General features: G+C 38.3%; 1 protein-coding gene across 1 annotated transcript in view; it reads right to left on the minus strand.

Moving 5' to 3' along the window:
* si:dkey-288a3.2 (protein phosphatase 1 regulatory subunit 37) overlaps positions 1-27,956 on the minus strand; it is a 56,185-nt gene that overhangs the window by 10,566 nt on the left and 17,663 nt on the right. The window contains exons 4-9 of the mRNA XM_042500079.1: positions 13,696-13,741; positions 8,179-8,279; positions 7,871-7,990; positions 3,743-3,890; positions 745-900; positions 220-332 (exon numbers count right to left, since the gene is read on the minus strand). Of these exons, the coding sequence (XP_042356013.1) occupies positions 220-332; positions 745-900; positions 3,743-3,890; positions 7,871-7,990; positions 8,179-8,279; positions 13,696-13,741 (684 nt within the window). The remainder of the gene's footprint in view (positions 1-219; positions 333-744; positions 901-3,742; positions 3,891-7,870; positions 7,991-8,178; positions 8,280-13,695; positions 13,742-27,956) is intronic.

Below are 27,956 nucleotides of genomic sequence, written 5' to 3' on the forward strand. Positions count from 1 at the left end.
AGACTGCACTGTGATTGGTCAACACAGGTTACTTGTCTTCTACAAGTTTCTAACGCTGATAGAGAGGTAGATAGATAAAATGGTGAACAACAGACAATTTCTCTATCTATTTCTCTCTCTCTCTCTCTCTATGTATGTATATATGTGTGTCTGTGTGTGTATGTGTGTTGGCATTAATTGATGTAGTTCCAAACTAAAAGCTGGTATCATGTTCCTCACCAGAGTCTTGGCCAGGTGGAACATGCCATTTGCAGTGATCTGGTTGTTCCTCAGCAGTAAGACCTTCAAACCTGCTGTCTGCCACCTCAGACCGTCACACAGCTCTTCCAGACCTGGAGAGTAAAACAAAACAAAACAGACATAAAAACAAACAAACAAAAAAACAAATAAACAAAAGCACCTTTTGTTCAACTAACTCTGAATAAGGTTAGCTACTTACCTTACCGACACAGCTAAGGTTAAAAACACAGTCTCCAACACCTCTTTCTCAACTATCAAGACCTACTCTTTCTCAAATAGTATATTCCTATTTAATTATTTAATATCTACATCATACAGCACTCACCGCAGCAAACATGTCCTCCAATAAACATCTTTCATAAATAAGATGAACCCATGGATTCTCACTTAGACATAACTCAGTGCTATTGCAAGTCCACACTGTGATGAAGACATGTCTCTTTACACAACAGTTTTGCTCTGAGCAGCTTTAAATAAATACATGGATCTAGATGAGCATCCTACCAGCATCTGCTACATCATTGCTGCTAAGCTCAAGTGTCTGTAAGGTGGTGTTGTAGTGCAGCAGGTCTCCCAAGTACAGGGCATCCTGGTAGCTGTTCAGAAGGTTGTTGGTGAGGTGAAGCTCTTGCAGAGCTTTGTTTGACTTCAGTGCGCGAACTACAAGCAGCAGAAAAGGAAAAGATAATACAAAAGACACTAACAAATACCAGCAAACATGCAGTGCGACTTGTATAAAGCTTCTTTAGTCACTGGATTGCTCAAAGCGTTATCACACTACAGACACATTCAGTCATTCACATGTACATTCATACAAGTGGCTGCAGTTACCGTACAAGGTGCCAACTGCTTCTCAATTTTCATTCATACACATGCACACACTTATGGAACAGCCATCAGGAGCAATTTGGGGTTCAGTATGTTGGGCAGATGGTAAGTTGTAAAAAACAAAAAAAAAAACCCATCGCATTCAGTTGGGAAGCAAACACCAGACTCCTACAGGAAAGCCCAGGTTTGTTGGACCCATCCATCTGCCTTCCTGCATGCCCTATAGGTGCCCCTGCACTCCTTATATTATGCCGTTACTGCTGTCCTGACCGTGTATCATGCAGACGCATGGAGCAGGTTCCATCTGGCTGCGTTCTCAATTGACAATGCCCATCAGTGCATCATGCAGACACAGCAGGTGCCGTCTGGCCATCCATAAGGTGTGTAATAACTTTGTGACCGATTCAGTCCACGTTCTCAGCTGATGCCATCCAGCAGCGTTCCATGTGGACATGAAAAGGGGGCTTTTGGCGGCGGGATTTTTCACAGAAAGCCCTGACAATTAAGCGTTATTTAACGACTTCAGACAAGAATGAGCTTGAAGAAAAGAGAAGTCAGCAATGATGAAGACTTGAGTGAATTGAAGTTTGCTCCTCTAAATTTGAATGGAAACACCTCCCTTCGCCACCTGAAATTACAACATATAGATTATTTTAAATTGACATTTGATATGATGCATGGTACAAGTATGTCCCCAGAGAGACCAAACACGGGGCCTCCAGGTTGTCACAGTGATCGACTGATTGATGGCGAGTGAACTTGAGCATGAAAACAAGAACCCAGCAGGACTCGCCGCCTCCTGCAATTACTGCGCTGAAGATCAAGTGGCACTCCTTCACCATTCTCACATGAAGGAGCCATTGTTGAAGCTGTGACTCCTCAGCAGAGCGGACCTCACAACGCATCTTTTTGGGGCCCTCTCTTCAGAATATCAGTGTGTATTGCCATTGTGAGGATCTTTTCATTTTGATGATTTACTGCGTCCTTGATGGTGTTTTGGAGAGATGTCTTGTATTTTTGTGCATTTGTGGGCATGCCCTGTGTATTTGAGTCATGTGTACTGTACTGCAGCTCACATGTGTCTGTGTTGCCTGGGCCCTCGCTGCCCTTGCATCCAGATCGATGCTGCAGATTTGATCAAGCCTGTTGGGCTGCATGTGGAATGCCAACATTGTCATCAGGCACAGTGGGAACCAAATGGTGGAATCGGTGGGATTGATCCGGTAGAGTCCACCGTGAGCGCCCAGTCCCGCAATCAGAGGCCCCAACGATCGAAGGCAATGATCCTCAGCCGGGACCCCCTGCCGGGAGGAAAAAAGGGGAGGTGGCAGTGGGCTCGCTGAAGGCAGAGCGGATGGGGTGGGATGAAAGACGAGCACAGGAGAAGGAGGTGGGCTGTGAGACCCTAAAATATCAAAGAGACCCAGGAAATGGCTGAAAATGTTGGAGGAACAAGTTTCTGTCGGGAAGAGTGGGCAGCATACTGCGTCCATTTGGTTCTGTCTCTGCTCCCAGCTGAGACCAGATGAGAGGCTGTACTCACCCATTTTTTGTCCCAACCCAGAGTCAGAAACAGGCAATGTTTTCCTGTGACATCTGATCATAGACTAGATTAAAATATATATTGTGATTTTATTTGATTATATAAGAAATACAATAAATTATCCCCTGAAAATGTTCTGTGTTTCTGGCCTTAAAATGATTATTACTGCTACATCCTTATCTATCTCAGCCCCTGAAGCCTATTATTTACTACCCCTGTTGCACATGACTGTCCATGTTAGTGTGTGTGTTTGTGTGTGTATGTATGTGTGTAAGAAAGAAAGAGAGAGATCCAAGTACAGTACTCAACCCCCTCTGAGTGTTGTGTTTGCCCTGTGGTGAGTGTATTTAAAAGTGTGTATACTCATACAGTAATAGTGTGTGTGTGTGTGTGTGTGTGTGTGTGTGTGTGTGTGTGTGTGTGTGTGTGTGTATGGGCGGCTGGTAGGGGTTCATGTGACCCTTACAATATCCCACTCGCCTGTTTCCCTTCTGCCTTGCCACAGATACAGTGAATATCAAGAGGAACACACATGGCTGCGGTCACTGTGCTTTTTTTTGTTGGATGTTGTTGCTTATTTAAGATGGCAAAATTTGTCATTAACAAATAGTATTTGCATGTCATAAGTGTAAGTATGTGTGTGTGTGTGTGTGTGTGTGTGTGTGTGTGTTTGTGTAGAGATTAAACATAGACTAAAAAAAAGAATAAATTGTTGCATTTTTCTTCATTTAGATATTTGTTTGAGAGACAATACATGCCTCCAAAGTGTAAAGTGAATATTTATTTATTTTTGTGTGTGTGTGTGTATGTGTGTGTGTGTCCTGGCTGCCAGAGCCTTTATAGATGTGTGCAGCGGTGTGTAAAGTGACAGGTAAGAGATTAGGCCTGTAATCCAGGTCCAGACCTGCAGAGAGGGTCACAGGTCAAAATCTGGTCCTGCTGGCCACATGACACACCCACACACACACACACACACACACACACACACACAAACACAACACATGCACATGTACAATTCCATGTAGGCATGTATGAATTTATACTCACAGTCCACACTTGTACACAAAAATTAAATTGCTTCTGTGTGTGTGTGTGTGTGTGTGTGTGCGCGCGTGTGTGTGTGAGTCATACCCAGTGTGTAGAGCGGCATGCCGCTGAGCTGGGCATTGTGCAGGTGCAGCACTGTGAGCCGGCTGGTCAGCAGAGCATTGGATAGAGACTGGGCCGGATAGTCAACCACAGGCACATTACACACATCCAGTCTGGACAGACGCGCACTCTGAAACACACAAACATGTTGGGCAAGAGCACAACAAATACAGACACAAAGACACAGTTCAAAATGTATCACAGTGTCTAATCTGACCAAGAATAGAGAAAGAACAACGTATGGTGGACGAAAGAGCTTCACTATCCGTCAGGAGGAGAGATTTGGGAAGTACATGTTGGTTTGGTGGTTAAAACAAAGTAACTAAATAAAGGTCAGATACTTGAATTCTACTAATTTTCTTTGCCATATTACATTCTGGAGGAAATTTCATTTCTGCCTGATTGATGTTTTTGTGTTTGTCCACCTTCCTACGGGAAATATCTGGTCTGTAGCTGCTAAATGTTCCACTGTGTTCAAAAGCTAGTCTCTCTCTGTGCCTGTGTGCTGTTTCCTGTACAGAGGTTTTCCACTAAAAAACAGCTGCCTGCTGCTGCTTGACTGCATATTTGTTGCAATTATATGCATATGCATAGATGGAACTGATTACATGCGCATTAAACGTTGAAGGACGGCGTCCGGTAAAAACCCTGCCAGTAACGACGCAATATAAGGTGTGCAAATGCACTTATAGGGCAGGCAGGTGGGGAGGTGGATGGGTCAACAAACAAATGACTTTTGTGCAGAAGTCCATGACTTTTTTACCTAATCCTAACCATCGTCATGATCCACATTGGCTACCATGTGCTGTTGTGGAGAGCAACGTGCTGCATCATTCCACCATGTGCATTTGTTGACATCACCATAACAGTATCTCTGATTTTAAACAGCTGATGCATTAAGATAACTTTAATTGTCATAAGTAGACACAAAAGGTCAGAGAGCAGTACCCTGTGACAAGTTGAGATGTGATGGACAGGAGTCTTTTCAGACAGTCAGCAGAGGGAGAAAGCTAGCTACCTGGTAGTGTTACATGACTGGCATCTACCAGGAAAATAGCAATTAATGCTGTGCACCCCAGTGGCCAGAAGACAATGTTGGAATTGTATGTTTCTGCAAACCATGAATACATTAGCACATTTAATGTGTATCATTTCAACGTTTCTAATGTGACAGTGTATATGGAGTTGGAGCTGATGGTGGATGGTGTGTCATCTAAGCAAGACGCCTGCCAAGCTGCAGTAACCAAATGGTTTTTTTTGTGCCTAAACCATATCAAACATTACCCACAATGTATCCACTACATAATAACATGTAAACTTATCCGCAATGTAACCGTTACACAATGCCATGTAAACAGAACCTCAAGTATCCGTAGTACCGTAATACCATGTAAATGTTATGGTAATGGTTTGCAGACATGTACAATGCCAACCTTTAGTCAGGTGACTGGGCTGGTTGTGAGTAGTCCCTACTTCACCATCACAGCACCTCCTTTTATTTGCATACCTGAAAACTTGTAATTGGTGAAAAAGGTGACAAAGACCTGATCCCTGAACCCTCTTGGGGGATCCGGGGCATGCTCCCCCCGGAAGAAAATTTTTGAAATATCAGCTTTAAAATGTAGCATTCTGGTGTACTAAGAAAATTAAGGGATCGACCACATTTACTTCAGGCAAAAACACATTTATTATTCAGAGTCTTTTTTTAAACTTAAACTTCTACAGATAGCTTTTGTTTTATGATTATGATATGATAATCATAAAACAAATATGATTTAAATATGTATTCCACAACACAATGGCTATAAAATAATGAAAAAAACTGCTTTTAGATTGGTTCCCTATAAGCCTGTATTTCCCTGTACAATTCTGCCAGCCACTGGGTACGATCTTGCGGGAAAAATAACGTCTCGATTTGCGGAAAAAGGAATTGCTCTGACTATTGTGTAAATCAGTAAACCTACATATTTATTAATACTACAGTGTCTTTGTGGTAACTGTGAAATATAAGGTGTTCCATGTTGGTCCGCCAGGCAGCAGTGTTAAATCTGGTGTTGCTGGTTGAGAGTTTAACCCGTAGAGCAAGAAAAAGTATGAACTACTGTTGAATATGTTGTAACCAAGCTGCATAATGAGCTGTCGGAGCTTAAATAAAGCTTTCTGTGTTCATGAAGAACTCTCACCTTAAGTTACTCCAGTTTTACGTTGCCCTTATGCCCTTATCATATCACTGAGATCAGGGGTTTCTGTTGCAAATTGGGATTCTTACCGCTTCTTGCTTTGGACATTTCAGGTTTCAGTAGCTGCTGCTAACCGCATCTTGAAGCTGATTGGCCAAGACTCGTGACATCACATCAAAGATATTTTACTGCAAAGATTACGACCCTAACCTTTTCTCTTTGTCTCACTCCATCCAGTCTGGGAAATGCCAGCTGGCCACTGACCCCCCCCAAGAAAAACTCTTCAGATCTACACGAATCACGTGGATGATATATTTTTAAACAAAACGGTGAATTTCGCTGAAAAGCGACACGTTTGCAGGTATTTATTTGTATGAACTGTTGTTGAGGCAGTTTCTCGTCATATTTGGGCTTAACAAGCTAAAAAAAAAAAAGAAAAAAAGAAGTTTTCCGTCCAATTTTCTTTAATTCCTTTTATTTTTTTAATGAGACAGTGAGACCCGTGTGTGCTGTTCAGGCTGTTCTCATAAACTGCTCATACATTTTCCTACAGAAAGTATTGCACCTAAATCCATATGTAATCCACAGATTTTGAAAGGCTGTGATCATGTGTTCAATGCACTGACGGGAGTAAACAACAAAGCAGTCCCAAGTGGTGTAGGAGGGAGGTCAAGTCACAAAAATCTGGACTTTTTCCCCGGGACTTTTACCTGGAGGTGAAGACGCGAACTGAGTGAACTTTGAGTCATTAAAGGTACGTCCTCACAACATTTATTTTGTAAGCCTAACTAGAGTAACTTTACTTGCCTAAACCTAACCTCTGCAACTTTACATAAATCCTCTGAAATCTGAGCAAGTTGGCATGATTTTTTTTTTTCAAAACTATGGGAGGGCTACAAGCAATTTTACAAGAAATTCTTAATTGTTTAACATTATTTTAAAAATATAATTAAGAGAAGTATATTTTTGACAATGTTCCCTTTAAAAAAAAAAAACAAAAAACCTTTACCTTACCTTTTACTAATATTTTGCAGTTTAGTCCAGTTTTTGGACAGTACTTGCCAGGTTGCCCATTATGTTCCATGTTTTTTAAAGATATCAAACCAATTTCCACAGTTTTCAGAGTTTTAAATGATCATGGCAGCTGACTAAATTCAGCACAAGAAAACTGATGTTGATTCAGGAATTAAAGATTTAATTACCTAACTGTCTGTTAAGGATGTAAAATCATTTGTAAGGTGCTAATTTGAATGATAACATTCAAACTGTTGTTTTTTGCATTTTTGTGGGGTATCATATGACACATTCAATGAGGATATGCTGTTGCTGCTCTCTATAGATAAATTGGATCTTGGTCACATGAACTCACAACATACAACTCCTTTCCAAGAGTATTTGACCCATTTGACCAATCAAGTAGCCAAACAGCTTAAGATACAGAAATAGTGAAAACTGTTTCAAAGTAAGTTTATATCAAGAACTCGTCGACGGCTGGTGCAGAGAGAGAGTCCTTATTTTGACAAACTAATCTTAACTCAAAGTCATGCTCAGAGTCCTTACATTGTGTTCCCCCTCCTGTCCCGCTTTGATCATACACACACACCAGAGTCAGTAACACACACACACACACGCAAACACACACACACACACACACCAGAGTCAATCAGTGGTAACATTTGGACCGACTGTTTGTCTCCCCACAGCTAATCAGTTATGCCTGTTAATGCTATCTACGATGCCGCAGTAATGCTGCGTGTGTGTATTTTGATGTGTTTGTGTTTGTGTTCGCAGTGGGAGAACTTCTCACCCTGTTTGCTCTGCCCTGCATCTTCAAACCATGTAATGTGCAACAAACTCACTTTCTGGGATGTACATTATCCCCCAGAGAAAGCCTACAAGAAAAGATTACTATTCCACTGCGTCAGCCAACCTGCTTTATCAAATGAGCGAGGGCCCTCCAACACAATGTTCCCATACTGCTGTTGTCAGAAATGTCAAGATGGGTTGTAGATTCATAGTACAAAATCATATCCAGCAAGGACGATGCTCCCTGGAAGAGAAAAAAATAGTGCAGGACAAAAAAATGAAGAAAGCAAGGCCCCAAATTTGACAGGAATGTTATGAAGTTCTTTTGGAAGGAAAAAAATAGCCTCTAATCTGATACAGGGGAGGGCCTGAATATGAAACTGTATTGGAAGAGCAAAGATGAGGAAAATAAGTTTTGCTCATAAAACTCACATTTTCTTCCAGTTGGGCTGCCTGCAGATTGATGAAATCAAAGTGCAGCGATTTCAGAACGACTTCCAGAGCTTCACAGGAGCGCTGGTCTAATCGCTCACCTTGATAGAGGCAAGCAATCAAACAGAAGATAATTGGGAGGCTGTTTGCTAACAGGCAAAATTGCACAGCTCTAAATGCGCTTTATCCTTTTTTTCTGAAATGAACATTTCAGCAAAAAATCACGACAAAACAACTTCCTTTATGGGCAAAGTTGATCCATGTGCGTGTGCGTGTTTTCTTTTAATAAAGTTCTGAGATTTGATGAGAAACAGAAATAATGACAGAACACGATGCAGTTTTTCATGATTGGACTTCCAAGATGTGAACGCTCGAGCATCCATTGATTACTGACTGCCTGCACAACTCTGTAATCAATACAAAGAGGAACTGTACACAGCAACTCAACTGCTGACACCTCCAAATGTAGTCAGATTACTTTATCTCAAAGTGACATGGAATATAAATTAAACAATATAACAATATTTAAAAATAATAATAGTAATTAATAATTATATTGTATGTGTGTGTGTGTGTAATGTATACCAATGTATAGCTCTAAATGTAGTCTGATTCCGTTATGTCAAAGTCACATGGAATCTGAATTAAACAATATAACAAAATATGAAAATAATGATAATAGTAATTAGTAATTATATTCTGTGTGTGTCTGTGTGTGTGTGCAATGTATGACAATGTATAAGCAATTTATTCTAATGCGGCACAGCCCAGAGGTGGAATTTAATTACTTTTACTTAAGTACAGCTGTATGTTTCTTATAGTTTGAGTATTTCCATTTGAGGCTTCTTTATCCCTCAGAACACTGTATAAAAAAAACCCTGTATTGTAAAATATGAAGAATCATTATTGAATAAACAACCCAACAGTATACAGCAGTCAAAAGTTCCACCATGACAAGCTACAACATTATAATATAATATCATATATCATTTGGATTTCTCCTGTGTGTGGATCAATAAAGGCTATATTATCTTATATACCAGCAATAATAATGAGACAATATAATATAAATGTATATAGGAATATTGGGCTGTTCAGTATGATGCGTGCTTTTAATACCATATTTACATGTATTTTTTTTTTAAACTAATTTTATTCAGTATCAAGATGACACATTGATCACATACACCAGGACCTTTATTACATACTTTTATCAATACTTAAAGTCATTTTTTGAATGCAGAACTTTTGAGTATATTGTACTTGCTGGAGGCTGATGCTGACACTGACGAGGGATTATTATCATACAGTATTTTCATACATCTCAAACTCAGTCCCCCGTTTCTTCCCCCTTTGGTGCAGCTTTTATCCCGTTTCCTACCTGCAGTGTGACACCGTCTTCATGTAGTTCATACAGTGTCCTTTTTTAAATATATTTTTCAGTTGTACATTTTGATCCTTGTCATTTGTTACATAAATAACAAAGTGACACTGGTGCACCTTTTTGTGCAGTTTATTTGTTGCTTTTGATTAGGACCGTTCATTTGAAACTAATTTGTACCCTTAGAACTAACTGGTACCTGTGTCTGTCACACACTGACTGCATCTACATGGACATGAATAACTCATTTATGATACGGTTTTTGGAGTATTCCAATAATGTGTTTGAGCATATAAACGGCATATTCTTGAGAAACTTGAATACGCTAGCTGGAGTACTTTGAAAGGAACTGTGCTGTATACATGGGATATGAATATCCTGATTTCTCTGTGCTCATGTAAACACCAAATCCCGAACATGATCATAACCAAGATAAGCCTCATAAAGAGGTTATTCATGTCCATGTAACTGCAGTTACAGTTTGATTCCATGCATCAAATCTTTCTTTAAGGTTTCTGCTCTATTTGAGTATTGTTTATATATATGATTTTTTGCTCTATATGTGTATGTTAGGGGCTCAAGGGTCGGTCTGTTTGTCCTAAACCATCTGTTGCAGAACGTTCAGTTCAGTAAGTGACTTTATAAACCAAATAATTACTAACACAATAGTTTGCGATCACACAACCAAAGAAAGCAGTCCAGAGTGGTCTTGTAATGGACTTTCATCAACGACTTTCCCCTAGAGACACATGTTTGGAATCATCATTTTAAGGTACGTCCTCACCATGTTTCTTCTCCTAATCATAGTAAGATTTATTGCCTAAACCTGACTTTCATAACTTGATGGTAATCACATAATTGTACGTTGAGAACGTAACATCATTTGTGGGGTTGTAATTCAGAGGATATCATACAAACTGTTCTATGCATATTGCCAGTGCTGTTTTTTTTTGGCGAGCATAAAAGGGAATTGTCATTTCAGCAACATGGTAACAATAACAATATGAACAATTTTGGGTCAGGCCCTAACCCCTGATCCTACATTATTTCATACTTTTCAAAAAATAGCACTCTTGGTCAATGCGATTGCTACTCTAATTCTCACTAAATCAGAAGTTGTACATATTATTGTCTTTGACTGATTTGTGATGTGTTTTAACTGGAGGTTTGTAATGTGTGACGGTTGTATTTGTATGCTTGTTTTTATTGTTGTCACAGTATTTTATGCTGCATTCTTGAAAAAGATATTTTAAATCTCAGTGAGTCTTTTATCTGGTTAAATAAAGGATATATATAATATTTATAATTATCAGTTTCATTTCTGATTCCAGTTCCTGATTTTCTTTGCTGTACTGAAAACAGACCTAAACAAAACTTTAAACCAAAGTATGCACCAGAGCTAAGATTTTATGTACCGTTACACCTCGAGTATATATATTCTATTTGTAGTATTTATTGTACTACAGAGTATATGCAGTGTATCTTGGGGAAAGATATGCCCTATGGAATAAGAAAGGTTGCAACAATCTGAACAGTTATTTCCACTTAACTTTTATCTGTAGAAATATGAAATTAACTTTACAATTTGAAGCCTTTATGTTGCTCCTTATTCTCACAAACATGTTTTATATTTCTGTTAATTCAACCATTAATTCTATTGCTTTTAAATGATGATCGTGTTTTTAGGAGTGATTATCAGAGATCACTGGTACCATTTTGTAATCTGATTACTGTGATGATGATGCTGCTCCTCACGCCCCAGATCTTTTTATGGTCATCTCATTTTTCATGTGTTAATACACTCAAAGAATTACAGTAAGATTTGGTAATCTGATTACTCTTGCTCCCCAGCTCTGATCAGGAGTCACACTCCAAATCAAACTGTGACTGATCAAACAAATCCATGAGACTTTAAAGACCCTCTCTCTCGCTCTCTCTCTCTCTCTCTCTCTCTCTAGCTCTCTCCTGGGTTAATTCTTATCTCCCCGGCCAAGAAGGGGGAAATGATAATTACTATCATAATTATTTCCAAAATGATTTTTTTTTCCCTGTGTTTTAACAATAATCACTTAACTGAGCGATGGCAGAGGGCGTGTGGGGTGGAAGGGAGAGCCATCTGAAATCCCATTTTTCTAATCCGCCCTGCGTCGGGAAGATAATAAGGCAGCGACACCCGCAGTCAGATGTCATCAGTGCGTGACGACAGTGACGCCCATCATGGCATCGCACGCAACTTTACACTGCTGCTGTATGCAGATGTGTCTGCTGCTGTGCCTCTATACTTCTTAGAGCAGGCAGAATATTGAGACCTTTAGAGTGAGGACATTGTGTCCAGTGTCCACCTGCAAGAGACCGCTTTGGATCTGAGTCTGGATTTAGGATTTGAGCCTGGATCAGATTTAATTTTATCTAAAAAGTAGAATCAAATTTAGTTGAAATGTTTGGAGTAAAATAGGGTTTGGTTAAGTATAAGGACAACAAACAACATTTAGTTGACATTAAGATTAAGATTAAGATTAAGACAACATTAAGATTAGGTTTATGGGGGTTAAAAAGGGTTACATTCTAATTAAGTTTAGGTTACAGATTTAAACTAAGACCAGGGATGGTTGAATGTAAAATATACTAATTAAATTTAGTTTTGGATTAGGATTAGGGATAAAAGCATTTTGATTTACTTAAAAAAAAAGCTAAATGCCTGATTCAAATTTAGTTGAGCTATTAGGTCTTAAACTAGAATTAGATTTAATTTAGTGTTAGTGCTAAAGTCAAATTAAATTTAAAAGAACAATTGGGATTTGAATGATGATTAGATTTAATTTAAAGTGCTGCATTTAAATAGTTTGGGATTTGGGTTTATGGGTAAAATTTAAACTGGGATTAGGTTTATTATTTATTTATAACTATAAATTAGAATTTGTGTTTGAACCAGGGTTAGGTTTAGTTTCATGTTAGAGCTGCCAAATGTATATTCAATTTTAGTATTGGGTTTTGTGTACAACTTTTATAGAGTTCATAATTAATTAATTAATTAATTAATTTAACATGTTTAAAAGAAAGTGTAGGATTAGGATTTAGGGTTAAGATTTGAACTGGGATTTGATTTGGGTGAATGAATTAGTATTTGAACTGGCATCCATTTGGGGTTAGGTTTATGAATAATTAAACTCAAGATTAGACACTGATTCAGGTTTCAGTTAGTGCTTGGGTCGAGATTAATATAGAATATGCATGAGGTTTAACTTTTAGATTAGAATATCAAATAGCTTGAAGGATTTTTTTGCTGTTATGTTCTTAGTAGCTGTAATAATGATATTGTTTTGATTATGAAGATGTAAATATGACATGGTCTGAACACTGAAGATTATGAAGGCAATGTAACTGATAATGTTTGATTTATGAAGATGCAAATATGATATGGTTGAAGTAGGGGCAGGACAAATTAAGCATTTTGGTTCCTCCTGCTACTTTTCAATCAAATTTATTGTTTTGTTTCTCTGATGGAGACTCTTTTTAATTATTTCTTTATTGTTATCTTTAATTGTTTGAAATGAAATGAACTCAACGCAGCTACTATATCTGCCCTACTCTGTGTTGTTTTATTATCATGTAATCACAATCAAATAAGTTTCTAGGAAATTCTTGAAAATTTGAAACTGCAAAAGAAACGAGTAGAATTATCCTACAGAGTCCAGTGAAGGTGTCATTTTGTAAGATGGCCCAGCAGTGATCTCCCATCTAAGTTTTTATGACAGATAATCAAAGGAAGTGTTTCTGATACACACGTGAAAATAAGTAAATTAATGCGGCAAACAGTGCATATGCAGTTGCAATTTAATAAACCAACACAATTGGCTCCATGCAAATCTTTAAGGTTAAATGTGTATGCATGTGAAATATACTGAAATAATATGTCAAAAATATGAATTTATACATCAAAAATGTATTACTGTCAGTTTGATCTTTTTTTCGTTATTTCTTCAAAACATGTCTCGGATATTTTGGGTCTGTTGTTGCATATTTTTTCATAATAACACTGAATATGTAAAACATCACAAATTCATTCAGTTTATCATGAATGTCACATAAAGTCCTCAATCATATTTAATAATGACGGAGAGAGGCGTCGAGCTTACCTTTGAGATCCAGACATTTCACACTGCCACCTACACACACACCCTGCTGAGAGAGAGACAGAAAGAGGGGTAGAAGCAGGAGGTGTGAGGGAAAAGGCGTGAACACACACACACACACACACACACACACACACACACAAACACACACACACACCTACACACACACACACACACACAGATATTTGGCACCATCCATGCACCATCCACCCTCCCCAGTCTCTTTCTGCACGGCCTCTCCATCCATGCCACACTGTAGCGGTTTGATCAGGGAGGCTTATTGGACGCCAGAGCATGAATTATGAATTTCACACAGTTTACCGCCGCCGTTGATGGTGACACGGCGTCCTAATTAACCAGTGTATAATAATTAGAAACAGCTGGTCATCAGTTGATGTGTTCATTTGCCAGAGCCAGTGTTCCACATACATCTAATTTGACTGCATCAATCACCGGAGGTGGCAGATTTGTGCGGATGGTGGAAAACACAGATTTTTTTTTCTACTGTCAAGCAAAACAGGGAAAGGGAACAGGGATTTTTTTTTATATTCCATTTATAGACAATGGTAAAATTAGATTCTACGACATGGGATGATTGTGAATAGGGTTCATATATAGTGCTGATTTTTTAAATATAAGCATGTTTCACCTATGACCTGATGGAGGTTCCTCTCTGGCAGTGACCGAAAAGATATTTATTTATATATTTAAAGGCAATAATGTATCTGAAGTTCACCTTATTGTTGATAAAGGCAAGTTGAGGTTAACAGCTGCTCCCCTGAAAGAATTTGTGTGGACTGAGATGAAGCCTGCAGCATGGTGAATTCTGTGTCAATGAACTGTCTGATAAGAACCTATATATTTAAATGTTTAGCATGACAACTGTCACTTGTAAAAAATAAAATAAAATAAACTGAATATTAATTCAAAATATGACTTAGAAGAAGCATCAATTACAGGACACCCACAACCAGCAGGGGGCCCCAAAAGTGAGCAAATTAAAAATATGGAGTCTCTGTGTCCCTCTCTTCATTTGTATTTATTCACAGGAAGGAAACTGTACTAAAACCATTGTGTTTTTAAAGAGTTTTTCTGTTTGTTGCTGTAGACTGTTGTTTTACACATTTATACATGGCAAAATAATGTATTTACAATGATTCAACCCTTTCAGACATCGTGTAATATCACTTTCTTGAGCAGCTTTCAGACACCTTTCACAATTTAAATCTTGAGCCCTGAGTAAATTGGCTTGATTTCTTTCAAAAACATGGGAACAAGGCAATGGGAAACTTGATAAGTGATGTTCCACAAATTGCAAGATATTAGTAGATTAAAAAAAAAAGTTAAAAAAAAAATGTTGGGGAAAATGTCCAAAAAAGGGGAAACAATATTTATAATGATCATATTTACATATTTGTTTATTTATATGCATCTTATTTCCATGTTTTTGAAAGAAATCAAGCCAATTTGTTCAGGTTTCTGAAGGTTAAAGGTCATGATTTTTTGATGAGTCTTACAGTATATGACCACAAAGCTGGAACAGTCTTGGTGAATTCATATGAGAAATCTCTGTGTTTGTGTTTTTGTTCTTGCTTTTCGCTCTGGTTTAAAGTGCTCAGTTGGAAAAATAAAAGTATTGTTGCATATTTTGAGGCACTAATCATGACTCTGATACATTTAAATTAAATATATATATATATATATATATATATATATATATGTGTGTGTGTGTGTGTGTGTGTGTGTGTGTGTGTGTGTGTGTGGGATGCCCAGTTGTGCTCACGTCCCCAGAAAGTCTGGTCCCAGCCCTGTCACCACCTTCATGTCAGTCACAGCCTGACTCTCTGACTGCCTTCACTACACCGACTTATCTTGGCACGCTCGCTGAATTGCTGCCTCCTTATTTTCGAGCAGCGCCTTGTTTCCTCTCTCCTTGCTAAATATGATTCATTGTTCAAAGGGACACGGGGAGTACAAAAGGACTTGGAAAGCTTTCCCCGCTCGGCTCTCGTGCTGCAGAGAGGAGAGCAAGGCGGGAGACAAAAAGACGGCGGCCATAATGTGCTCCTGTTGAAAGAATTAGACAGATCAATGGGACATAAATTGCACTGTTTATGTATACAAGAGGCTGGTGTGTAATTGGTAGAGGTGGTTGAATTTCCTCCCGTAATCATCTTAACTAAAACACACACGTGCACATATGCGTCTACATACACATATACACAATGATACAGAGTGAGAATGTGTGTGAATATGCTTTAACATGCAGTGCTTTTATAGAGTTAGAGCAGGTTTGTGTCACTGTGAGCTCAGGCAGGAGGGAGCACCGATGGAATTTCATCTCACTGATGAAATGTTTTTTATTAATTTGATCCCAAAAATACATCAAATTCCAATGATTTGTGTGTCTGTTTGACATGTTCATCACATTTTTATTCACTTCTCTACTCCATGAATTCAGTTTTTTTCTTCTCTTAAAATGTCACCCTTTTATTTGGCAGATTAAAGTCCTCCAAAAATGTGTCATATAAAAAAAAAATACAATATAACTACAACATTTTTGTGAAAACAAGCAACATATGCTTTAGAAAAGTTTGGAATTGGTTACTTGTTTATTTGGTAGTATTTTTTTTTTTTTTTAAATGAACCTCAGTCTTTTTCATTCTGTGTAAAACAGAGGCTGTTTTGGGTGTGAAAGAGACAGCACACATTTCTCTGTGCTTTGCATAAGAAATACAACGTTTTTGTGTGGTTTCATGTTATTCTTTCCTGTTCTCCTATGTGTTACCTTCACTCTACATGGCGGAGAGTCTTAAATATTCCAGGATATTCTGTGTTGGCTCTGAAGCACTCCAAACCAGGTACGTTTGTAGAATGTGAGGGCACTGGGGGCTTAGCCCAGACCTCAGTCAGGGGGTCCAGGGGGAGCTCTATTTTGATGCCTTTTATGCTCTCTGGCACCTTACCTGAACTTCATTTATTTTCTTTTTTTTCCTTTAATTTTCCAGACTAATTATTAAAAAAAGAACATTAGTGGTCTTAGTCATCAGTATTAAACACAATTCTTACTGACAACTACTATCACTACAAATGTATTGACTAGAGTTGGAGATATAGTTAAATGTATGTATTTATGACAGCAGTAGGAATGTTACTAACAACATCTATTCAAGTATGAATGGGATGACAGATCATGAAATCCAGGGCTTTTTTTCAGTTAGACTAAAAAAAAAAATTAAAAAAAAAACAACCCCACACACCCACTTCACGCTGTGGAGGGGCTTCTGCAGAGCACCTTCAGCCACAGGCTCACAGCAGCAATGTGCAGGACTGAATGCTGCAGGAAGTCCTTCCTGTCAGCTGACATCAGACTGTTTAATGTACACTTGAACTGTGGTGATACATATATGTACTGCATAATACTGTATACTGTGTGGATGTGTGTGTACATTTTAGCGCCGTTAGCATTAACGCATTAATTACATTGCGATTAAAATCCGTGCACAAAGCATTCATTTGTTTTTAATCGTGCCAATCGCCAGCCATCATTTCTGCCTTTAAGAGGCTGTACTGGACTGAGATGTAGAGCTAGAGTGATGATACAGCTTTCATCTGAAGACCAAAGAAACAGTGCCAATCATGACATGTTAGCCTCCCAGTAAGGGGGCTGAATAACACCCCGAAGTTAGGTTACATTTTAGCGATGGAAAAACAGCATGGCCATTTCACAGGAGTCCCTTGACCTCTGGCCTCAAGAAATGAAAATGGGTTGAAAATGGGCTGGAATAATGCTCCAAAGTTCAAATTTTAAGTTCAATTTTGGCGATGGAAATCGGCATGGCCATTTCACAGGAGTCCCTTGACCTCTGACCTCGTCAATATGGACTTCATAACTGTTTTGGAATGCAAAATGATGGAAATGAAAACTTGATATTCTGTGATTAATCACAATGAACTAATAATAATAATACATGTTTGACAGCCCTAGTGCTTATACAACTATAATTATATGGGTGCATTTTACATTTTCTATTTTTATACTTTATATTTATAAGGATGCTGTTGTATATACTTAATATATGTATAGCATATATGTATTTACTTTTCTTGTACTTTTTTTAGATAAGCCACATTGCGCTTTACACACTGTATTTTTGTAAAATCTTTATTATAGTTTTTATTGCTTTTCATTATGAGTTAGGATTCTTTAGTATTGTATTTTAGCTTTTGTGCTTAGTTTTTTAAGATGTGTTCATTCAATGTTTCAACGTCTTCTGTGGTTGTGGCTGAGTATGACTAAGATATCTATCTATCTATCTATCTATCTATCTATCTATCTATCTTAATAAACATCTGGGGCTGAAGCCTGTGCCTGTTACTGTTAAACAATGACCAGGGTCATCACTTAATCTCACAGTACATCTCATCATCTGTCACTGGACATGCTTATTGTCCTGATATCAATCCACTCTAGCCAGAAAATGTTTGCAAAATCAGTTTCTGAATCAAACCAGTGAGAAAATAGAGTGTGTTTGCATCATAATGCAGAAATGATTCAAAGCTGTAAAACAGCCAAATTGCTGTTAGCCTTTTCTGGCTCTGCACGGCTCTGCTTCCAATCCCAAAATGCAACATTACACCTCCTTCAGCTCCTGATTTGATTCATCATAAACATGTCATCAGATATCACAGTGTGTTTGTACACATGGCTGATTTCAATAGCACGTAATGGGATTGTGTGTCCTCAGGATAACAATATACATCAGAGGGCCGTTTTATTGGCCTTAATTGTAACACATTCATGGTTTGGCCACTCGTGTCTTTTTGACGAATCTTGTTTTTACTAACTTGTCAGTGGTGATTGTTTCTGGGCACATGTACCCACAGAGGTTTTTTTTTCTTTTTCTCCATGAAAACCAGAGTGGGAGAAGCCTTTCAGAACTGCCTCAAGCTGCTTGGCTTTAGAGCATGAGGACAAGAAAAGTTTCACTCTTTCCAGCTGCAGTTAACCCCCTGTGGTACACATAATGATGCCAGATAATGAAAAAAATAAAAATGTTTGTAATGTTTTTGTTTTGTTTTGTTTGGCATAAAAATAGACTAAGTTAGTGAGATCTTTATTTCAAATTTGCCAAATAAAATAGGAAAACAAAATAAAATATTAGCAAGAAAAAGAACACCAGAATTCCAATTGGACAGATTCAGTAAATAAACATAGGAATTTCATGTCTGAAAAGGAGTAGAAGGAAGTGACTACTTATCAAATCCTACCCAACTTTTCTTCAGTTTTATAAACAAAATAATGATAACTTGTGAATGTCCCTGGTTTCTGCCTTCACCATACACACCTTCATATATTTTTTTTATTTTTATTAGGAAATTTAAAAAAATCATCAAGGTAGGTTTCCATTAACATACAGTGTTGCTTCAATTTTTTTTTCAGATTGTAAAATGACTGAAAAGTTTTCAGACTACTTTTGTAGAGAGAGCTGACAGAGCTGAACTGTGTGAGGAAGGCACCGAAAAAGGGGCTCAACGTGGCCTCCAAAAAGTCATGTAACTATACAAACAGAGCTATTGGTTTCTTTGGGGCCCTGGCTCTTGCAACACAGTTGAGGATGTACTTTGTGACTGTAAACAGACAAAAATGGGTGCGTTAGCTTGAGGCAACATAGCACCAGAGAGGGTTAAGCACTGTTTGGGTGCTAATGTCCAGCCTGCTCTGTTCATCTCTTCCACTGACTTTGTATGCATCGCTGCCACCTCCGAATTTTTGTTTTGTCTGTCACAACTGCAAAAAAAAAAAAGAAAGTGTCACTGTGTGCTGGCGTCCGGCTGGTGACTGCTTGTGAAATCGCTTTGTTTGTGGCACAGAGCCAATGAACGACGCTCAGCAAGAACGTGCAAGCAACTGGCTGGCTACCCATATCACACTCCCAAATGCGCGCGCACACACACACACACACACACACACACACACACACACACACACACACACACACACACACACACACACACACACACACACACACACACGTGGAGAAAGAGAGAGAAGCACACACATACACACACAAGTGGAGAAAGAGAAAGAGAGAGAAACACACACACAGCACTTCCTCCTCCTCACAAGAAATACAGTGGCGGCTGTTTTTCATCTTAATGAATTTCTGAACTTGTTCGTTCCCTCTCCGCTCGCCGCTGCCTCATGGTAAAAGACGGAAACCGAAGGCGCCGGCTGCCAAATCAATTGATGTGTCAGGAGGGAGAAAGGACAAAATGGAGTGATAAAAAGAAAAGCGTTCCCTCCCTCACTCACACACACACACTCTCTCTCACACACACAGAGGCAGAGACAGAGAGAGGGGGGATCTGCTTTCCAAACTTGACTTCCACAGAAGTCATCTCTGGTGCATTTACTATTCTTCACTCAACCGTCCAGAGCCGCTCTGCCTCTCCAGGTGGCTTTGTATTAAAATTTTTCTCCTTCGCCCATTTAATTAACTGGCAGAAAAATATAAATAAATATATATATTGTATATATTTTTAACGTGCCTTTCCACATCTCTTATGGGTTAAAAATCATCCCACATTTTCCTTTCAGCATCTTTCCTGCAATAAAGGATAAATTATTTAAAATAACACGACCTTTTATCTCACACCCTTTGAAGGCAGCAAATTAAAAATGTAAATTGGGAGCTAATTAATATGCAAATGTATTCGTTCGCTGTTAACAATTAGCAATTAAAGCTGCAGTGTCTAGAAAGAGCACAGACAAAATTAGTAACTTCATTTATCATTTAAAAAAGAGAGATCTAAAAACGTACATAAAATTCTAATTGACTTTCACAGTATTTGCCACTGTTGCTGGCTTTGTTCGCCCGCGCTGCTTTTGAAATATATGATAGCAAGCCTTTAGCGACTTAATTAATGCCACTTTGTGTAAAATATACTGTCCCCTTAAATGGTTGATGTCAAAAGTAATGTACACATTCAAGGCTGAGTGGCGAGTGCTCGGTTGGAAGGGTGTGTGTGTGGAAGTGTTTGTGAATGTCACAGCTTCAGCAGGCTGATCTGTGTGTTGTACTAAATTTTAGGTTTCTGCAAGTTTCTCACTCTGTGATTTTGTCAGTGTTAATGCTGAAGGGAGGAGAGAGAAAAACTCCAAGAACACAGGCCGTATCTATCAACTTGGACTGCTGAAAATCATTTATGACTGTATTTTTAACCCTTTGAAGCCTGAGCAAATTGGCGTGATTTCCTCCAAAAACATGGGAGAAAGGCAACGAGCAACGGAAAAAGAAATGACACGATAATTATCAAGAAGAGCTTCAGATTATAATAATTTGGTAACATGCTTTTAAATAGTTAATTATGATAATGATTTTGATTGATATGATTTTTTCCTTTTTTTCCTAGCTTTTAAAAAATACATTTCTAAATCTACATATTGGTTGTTATATGTGGAACATTTCTTTCCAAGTTGCTCATTGCCTTTTTTCCATGTTTTTGAAAGAAAACCCACCAGTTTGCTCAAAGGTTCAAAGTTTTAAACACTTGTGAAAGGCGCCTTAAAGAAAAGTGCAGTTGCTTGAGGTTTCAAAGGGTTAAAACATCATCACTAAAATTAAGGATTCAGCAAAATAACAAACTAGCCACTGCCATAAATGCACTCTCTCTGTAACATTTCTGAATGTGGGAAATATTTCAGCCTCTCCAACTGCAGCGTGAAAACCAGTGCAATCACCAGCGTCTGCTCATCGGCACAAACATTTCATCGGAGTGATTAATCTTTATCTTGCTTTTTAACATAAAATAAATGATTAGACTGAATCAGAGGGAACCTCGGTGCTTACAACAGAATAATGAATGGATGTTAAAAAGTGATGATGGCAATGAACAAAAAGGTTTGAGGATGTAGTTTATTACACCTCCTCCTCTCTGAATATATCAGTTACAACATACAGAAGCAAGCTGCACAGTCCACACAGGAACATGCAGACATACAGTATGCAGGAATGTGTAAACAGGGCTCACTGAGGTCATGTCCTCTGCACTTTTTGGGGGAATTTTAACGCCTGCATTGGTGTTTTGCTTTTTATGATGTAATTTCTTGGAGTATCTTCAAATGCTTCATATCTCTAAATCTGTACAAACTAAGCTTACAGGGTGTATAAGTCAATAAACCACAATTGATAAAACTATGACTGAATGATTATTGAGATTTGCTCATTTTTATGTGCAAAGTGTAAAGGTGTTGTGATAGTTTGATCTGCAGTAGAGATAGTAAACTTTAAAAAAAAGACATTCCTATTGCCCTGCTTCTCTGCTCGTCTGGCGCAACTGCACGTCACTGTCTTTTGTATCACTTTTAGGATGACGTAATGATCATACACAGACAACGTTATGGCACAAAAGACAGAAGTCTTAGCTTTCTGCAACGCACGTTATGTTATAGTTCTTATTTTAGACAGATTTTTAACAAGATCCTCAAACCTACTATTTCCTGTGCATGATGAGATAATACTGTGGCATCAGCACATCTTTATTGTCTGTTAGACAGCTTGTAAAATAACGTAATGATGTCAGCATGTGAGGACAACATGATGGCGTGAGAGATTGACATCTTAGCTTTCTACTGCTAGAAACTCAACACACTAACAATTATTTATTTTAGATCGATTTTAAACAGGATCATGAAAACAATAAGCTTTAATTTATTATATGTGACAAATATGTGACATATTACTATGTGACATACTTTAATTTTATTTTAACTGTTGTAAGTAATTATGCTGATTGTGACAGCATGTTGACCAGGAAGAGGAGAGCTTGTATCTCAATGGGACCTTCCTGGCTAAGGGTGAAATAAAAATAAAAATAAAAATAAAATCAGCTTTTTTTTGCTGATTTTCTGGACTTTTTGAATTAGAAGTCCTGCTGTTCCCTTGGGGACAGGAAATGTAGATTGATGTTAAAACAGAAGTAGTTTGCACTTCCAGTTGGTCATGAGGGATCTTTAACCACTCATCATCAGAAGACCTTTATTAGCAAACCTTGTGCTTTTTAATCTTCGCATAACATCCCTCTGTTCTCTCTCTGGCTCCTCAAGTCTGTTTTTCCACAATGGACAGATCTATAAAATATTCAATTTTCTGATCCTCAAATACTGCTCATTTGGGATACATTTTGACCAGTTCTTCCTGCATTTAAAGGATATGTCTGATGATGAGCTACAGTTTTTTTTTTTTTTTTAACCCATGAAAGACTAAAGATGCGGTCATTGCTCTTGGTCACTGAGGTCATGCTGAGCCACCTTCATGTGTCGTCACACATACCGGGCTTTTCCCAGACCGGACCCGACCAGACCCACTCCCACTCTGTCTGGGAGTGTCACTGCGTTTGCAGTCACCTTCACGGCTGAATGAAGCTCCTACACCCTGATAGAGCCGCAAGATTTGGCATAATCTTCCCTGTCTGCAGTGGAAAAAGTAATGTTTCATGACTATAACTTTTATGTGTAGGCTGTGCTGCTGTTTACCTGGATTTTGGTAGTTTTTATTATCCATTCACCATTAAAATAAATTAATAGATAAAAGAATTGATAGCTAAATAATTACAATGTAAATCAATGTATTAATATGAATAAAAGTTAGCCCTGAGATTCATCTTTCACTCTGATGTTTCTAAGCTGCTCAGTTTTTGCAACACTTTACTCTATCACTTTAAATTCAAATATATTCGACTGCTGTTTTATAGAGGTGTATTTGATCCTAAATACTATGTAATTTAGAATTTAAGATGTTAATGTTTCTCTGACAATATTAAATGTCTGTCTTAGTTTGAGCAGATTTCATTCCTAAGGGCAGTCATACAGAGCTATATTTGTACTTCACGAGGAACACAATACGGAATTGTGCGTGGTCAGTAAGTCAGCAATGGTGCAGACAACTAGCTGTTGGAGGGTTTTATAAGCCACTTTCACTACTTACTAGTTGTTTTGGGACAGCACTTAAGGTGGCGAAAACTCTGCGTGAAGGTGGAAAGGGAGTGGGAGAGGGTGTTGGGGCTGGTTTTGGGAAAGGTCTGATCACAAGAATGGACGCCCATTTTCAAATGTGTGTTGTAGTTTCAGTTGTAAAATATAAAGTCCCCAACAAACAAACTCCACAAAACATATGTGTATATTGAGGAGTGTGAGACGCCTCTGCTTTTGTTTAAGGATGAAGGCAGAAATGTTGGACAAATAAAACCAAAATCATCTGTATGGCTACATTTCACTTGGTGAAAAAATACTGCATGTTTTTTTTGTAATGTAGGTGAAGTGAGCCTTTAACCCTTTTGGCTGTGTTTATGCATAAGGCATACATTTTAGCAAGATTTTGTATTTTTGTTTAATCTGTGAAAATTCCAGCTCAGCTCCTACAATAAGTATAAAATACACTGTTCTGTAATTGTTACATTCAGAAAAAAAATGCTCCATTGAAACCCATTCAAACTGACATTTTTGATCCCACAGCCATCAAAGCCATCAAATAAAAACATGTATTGTATTATTTCTGGGTGTCATTCTGGGCTTTTGACTTGGAATTTGTCATTTTTACAGTTATTCAACTGATGATGTTATTTTTACCAAATTTGGCAGATCGAGAAAATACATGCTGTTTCCACCAGGTTGCTGCTAATCATTAGAATACCCAAGACTGTAATCATCAAAAACATCTACTTTGCATGTAGTATACTGAAATAATTCATTTCTTTGTGTTTTTTTTTTCAACTAAAAACACTGTGGCATCATGACAAATCCTGGCATTTAAAGGGTTGAATATTTGATACTTAAGATTAGGACTGATGTTGGTTGAGATAATAAACTAAATGAAAGTGGAATATAATATAAATTTAAAATATTTTTAAAGCTTTATTTTGAAAAGCACATTTTGTGAGAAGAGCCATGTGAGTGTGTTATTTTAAAGCAGGCCCTAACCTCAAGGACCCCTACAGTTCATTTATATTCTATAAACGTGGTCATTTGTAGAGTTATGAAGTAAAAAGAGGCAATCTACAGTAACTACAAGTGATGAAAATGTGAGCGACGTGATAAACATGTTGTTTACATGTGCATAAGCATGTAAAGATTCTTTAAGCATTAACTTGTGTGCTGAGAGCTTTCTTTAAACATTTGGTCATTTCGGTGAGGGAGCATCCTGGCCTGTAATATTATCCCACTAACAAAAGCACTCATATTACTTGTGCAACCACCCGACCGTGCAAATTCAATTCAGCCTAATAGTGCATCGCACATGCCATTCAGTTTAACTGCAACCGCTCCCAATTCAATTAGAGGCAGAGAATGTAAAAGAGACTCTTTTACACGTAGACAAGGTTTTATCCTTCTTCAGTTATGCATGCTGTTTCCCAAATGGCACTGAAGCAAAACTGTGTCAAACTACAATGGAAAGGCTGCGGAGTCAGTGTGTTTTAAATAAAGCATGGTGTGGCTGACTCTCTCTCTCTCTCTCTCTCTCTCTCTCTCTGTGTGTGTGTGTGTGTGTGTGTGTGTGTGTGTGTGTGTGGTGGTGGGGGTCTGAATGACAGACTGGAGTGTGTTAGCGGCGGGTCCCGTGGTGATCCTCATCCCGACCCATACTCCCCGCTTCTCATTTTTTTCCGTGTGATCGCCACGGCTGCTGCTGTATGCCGTTTCAAATGCGCCACTAACCGCCCCGTTATCGCTGTCTCGGCCTGTAATGAGAGGAGCGACATATGTCCGGTCCCCCTGCTGTTCCCTGATAAGCGCTCGCGTTCGGATGCATGCAGGAAAAGCACTCCTCCACCTCCTCCTTCTCCTCCTCTATCTGCTTTTATTTTGCATGCAAAACCTGCTAACAACCACCGAGGAAAACGTGTGGCACTTACTTAGTGACATTTACCTCGCTGCCGACTACTCCGCACGGGGAGGGGGGCGCAATAACAATCAGCATGCATTTAATTTAAAAGAAAAAAATGTTCCCTTTAGAATTACGCAGGCAGGGAGAGATATAGCTCTGTGTGTTTGTGTGTGTGTGTGTGTGAAGGAGCAATAACAGTTGTGCCGGCAGACTTCCGCAGTGCAACATTAATGCTAATCAAAAGAGCTGAGAAAGCAGCGGTGGTGTGTAAAAACAGATTTTCTCTTGTCTTTTCATTTCTGGAGGGACCCCCGGACACCCCTCCCCCCTTCGAGGGATTTATCCCGGGAAAATAACATTTGAGGGAATTGAATTTGACCCTATGAATTTAATAGAGGCACGTTGTCATGTAAGTCTGTTTTTTTCCCCTTAGCTGTGGGATAAATAATGAAAGTTAAGTTGTGGTAATTGATTTCTCTTCAGTCCACTCAACTGAATAATCTGCAAGGGAAACACCACTAAGCTATTCATTAGAAGATTTGCCAACATGCAACTAATTCCAAGCTTATTCTCCAAACATCATGGAAAGAATACAAACTCAGAGTCGGAGCGCGCTTGATTTACAATCCTTTTGTGTTTGGAATGTTGGAAAATACTTCACTTCAAACCCTAAAAACAACAACAGTGTTTTTCCCCCTTGTAAACTAAAATAAATCCATCAATAAATCACTCATAGCACGTGGAGGAAGAAGGAGGATTGAGCCAATGGTCTATTTAACTTCACACAAACTGATGTATGTGATCTAAATCCTGAGGGGATCATTTATTCCTATGTGAAGATGGAGAGAACACTGTAAAATGTCTGGTAAAAAGGAAAAAAAAAATCTCAAAAATATTTTGGGTGTGATTTCATGATTAAAGTAGATTTCTTTTAAATATACAGCATTTTGGCTATATTTTCAGAAAAAAATAAAAAAAACAGACTTCTGTCACACAACTTATGGTCTGATATCCCATCATGCTTTGTTTACCTGATGAAGCCATGCTAGTTTATTTATTCTGTTAATTTAATAATTTAATTTGATCTGGAGGTTCTTAAAAAATCAACATGAGCTGTTCACATGTTTTTTTGGGTCACACTTGATAATACTCGGCTTTGGAACAGACTTGTGAATACGCCTGAACGTCGGCTCATTGCAAATATCTTTAATTGGGACATTTTAGATGGGTATTCCTGGTTTACTAAGGTGAATTCTTCATTTAGTATGAAAGAAATCATGAGTCTGCATTATTTCTTAAAGACGGTACACAAAATATTATCTCCCTGTAAATAGCAAAGAGTGTAAAATAAAGTGTGGGAGAAACATATGGGGTAAAAATCTCCTGCCCACAGTGCATTAGCATTAGCTGTAGAGACGGACAGGTTTTATGGTCTCCATAAAGACAAAAGGCTTTGTTCATTTTGTGGTAGGTGAGACTGAAGAAGTAGTCATGTAGTTATGTATTTGACTCCATACATGATGATTTTAGAACAATCTTTTACTTATTTTTGTCATTATTCTGAAACTAATAAAGAGCTGGGCTTCAGGGAGGGAATCATTTTTGTGGCAGGTTTTATTTGTGTTATCTGGAACAGAAGACACAGTTTGTAATATGCTCTCAGGAAGAAGTTGTTTGAATATTTTTGGTGTCATACAGTAAGTCAATTTGTTTGTACTACCAACACATTGCCATCTCAACTTGCCACATGGTGCCACTCTGTCAGTAACGTTCTGCATTTACTTATGACATTTTAAAGATCCTGTGTTCAACTGTCATGATGGTTAGGATTAGGCAAAAGAGGCACATGGTAAGGTATAGAAAAAAAAACAAAAAAAAAACACACATTGAAAGCAAACTCTGGACTCCTACACTTAAGTCAGTTGTTTATGGGGCATGTCAACCCTATTAGCACACACATAGAGCGGACATATTTGACAATTTTGGAGTGAGAGCGAGCTGGTGCTCCACCATTACAGCCACTGATGCAAAGTACCAGTAAGTATTTGTATCATTGTGCCTTCACTTGTATGTTTGCATCAATGTATCCTCATAGAACTATTCTACTATATCCCAGCAATCAGCGCCCCACGAATGACACATCTGTAACATAAAGTACCGTAATTAATGAAAAGTTAGAGATTAAGGTAAAGCAAGTAAAGTTACTGTTAGGTTAGGTTAAGAAAAGAAACATAGTAAGGATGTACCTTCAAATGACTGAGTTTACACTGTTCCAAACACGCATCTCCTGGTCAAAGTCTTGAGGGAAAATCTGTGGTTTTGTGACCTATTCATCACCCTAAACTGCCTTTTTACAAGACTGCTCACGGTCACGTGATC

This window comes from Plectropomus leopardus, chromosome 14 (genome assembly GCF_008729295.1).
Source record: "Plectropomus leopardus isolate mb chromosome 14, YSFRI_Pleo_2.0, whole genome shotgun sequence".
Lineage (NCBI taxonomy): Eukaryota > Metazoa > Chordata > Actinopteri > Perciformes > Serranidae > Plectropomus > Plectropomus leopardus.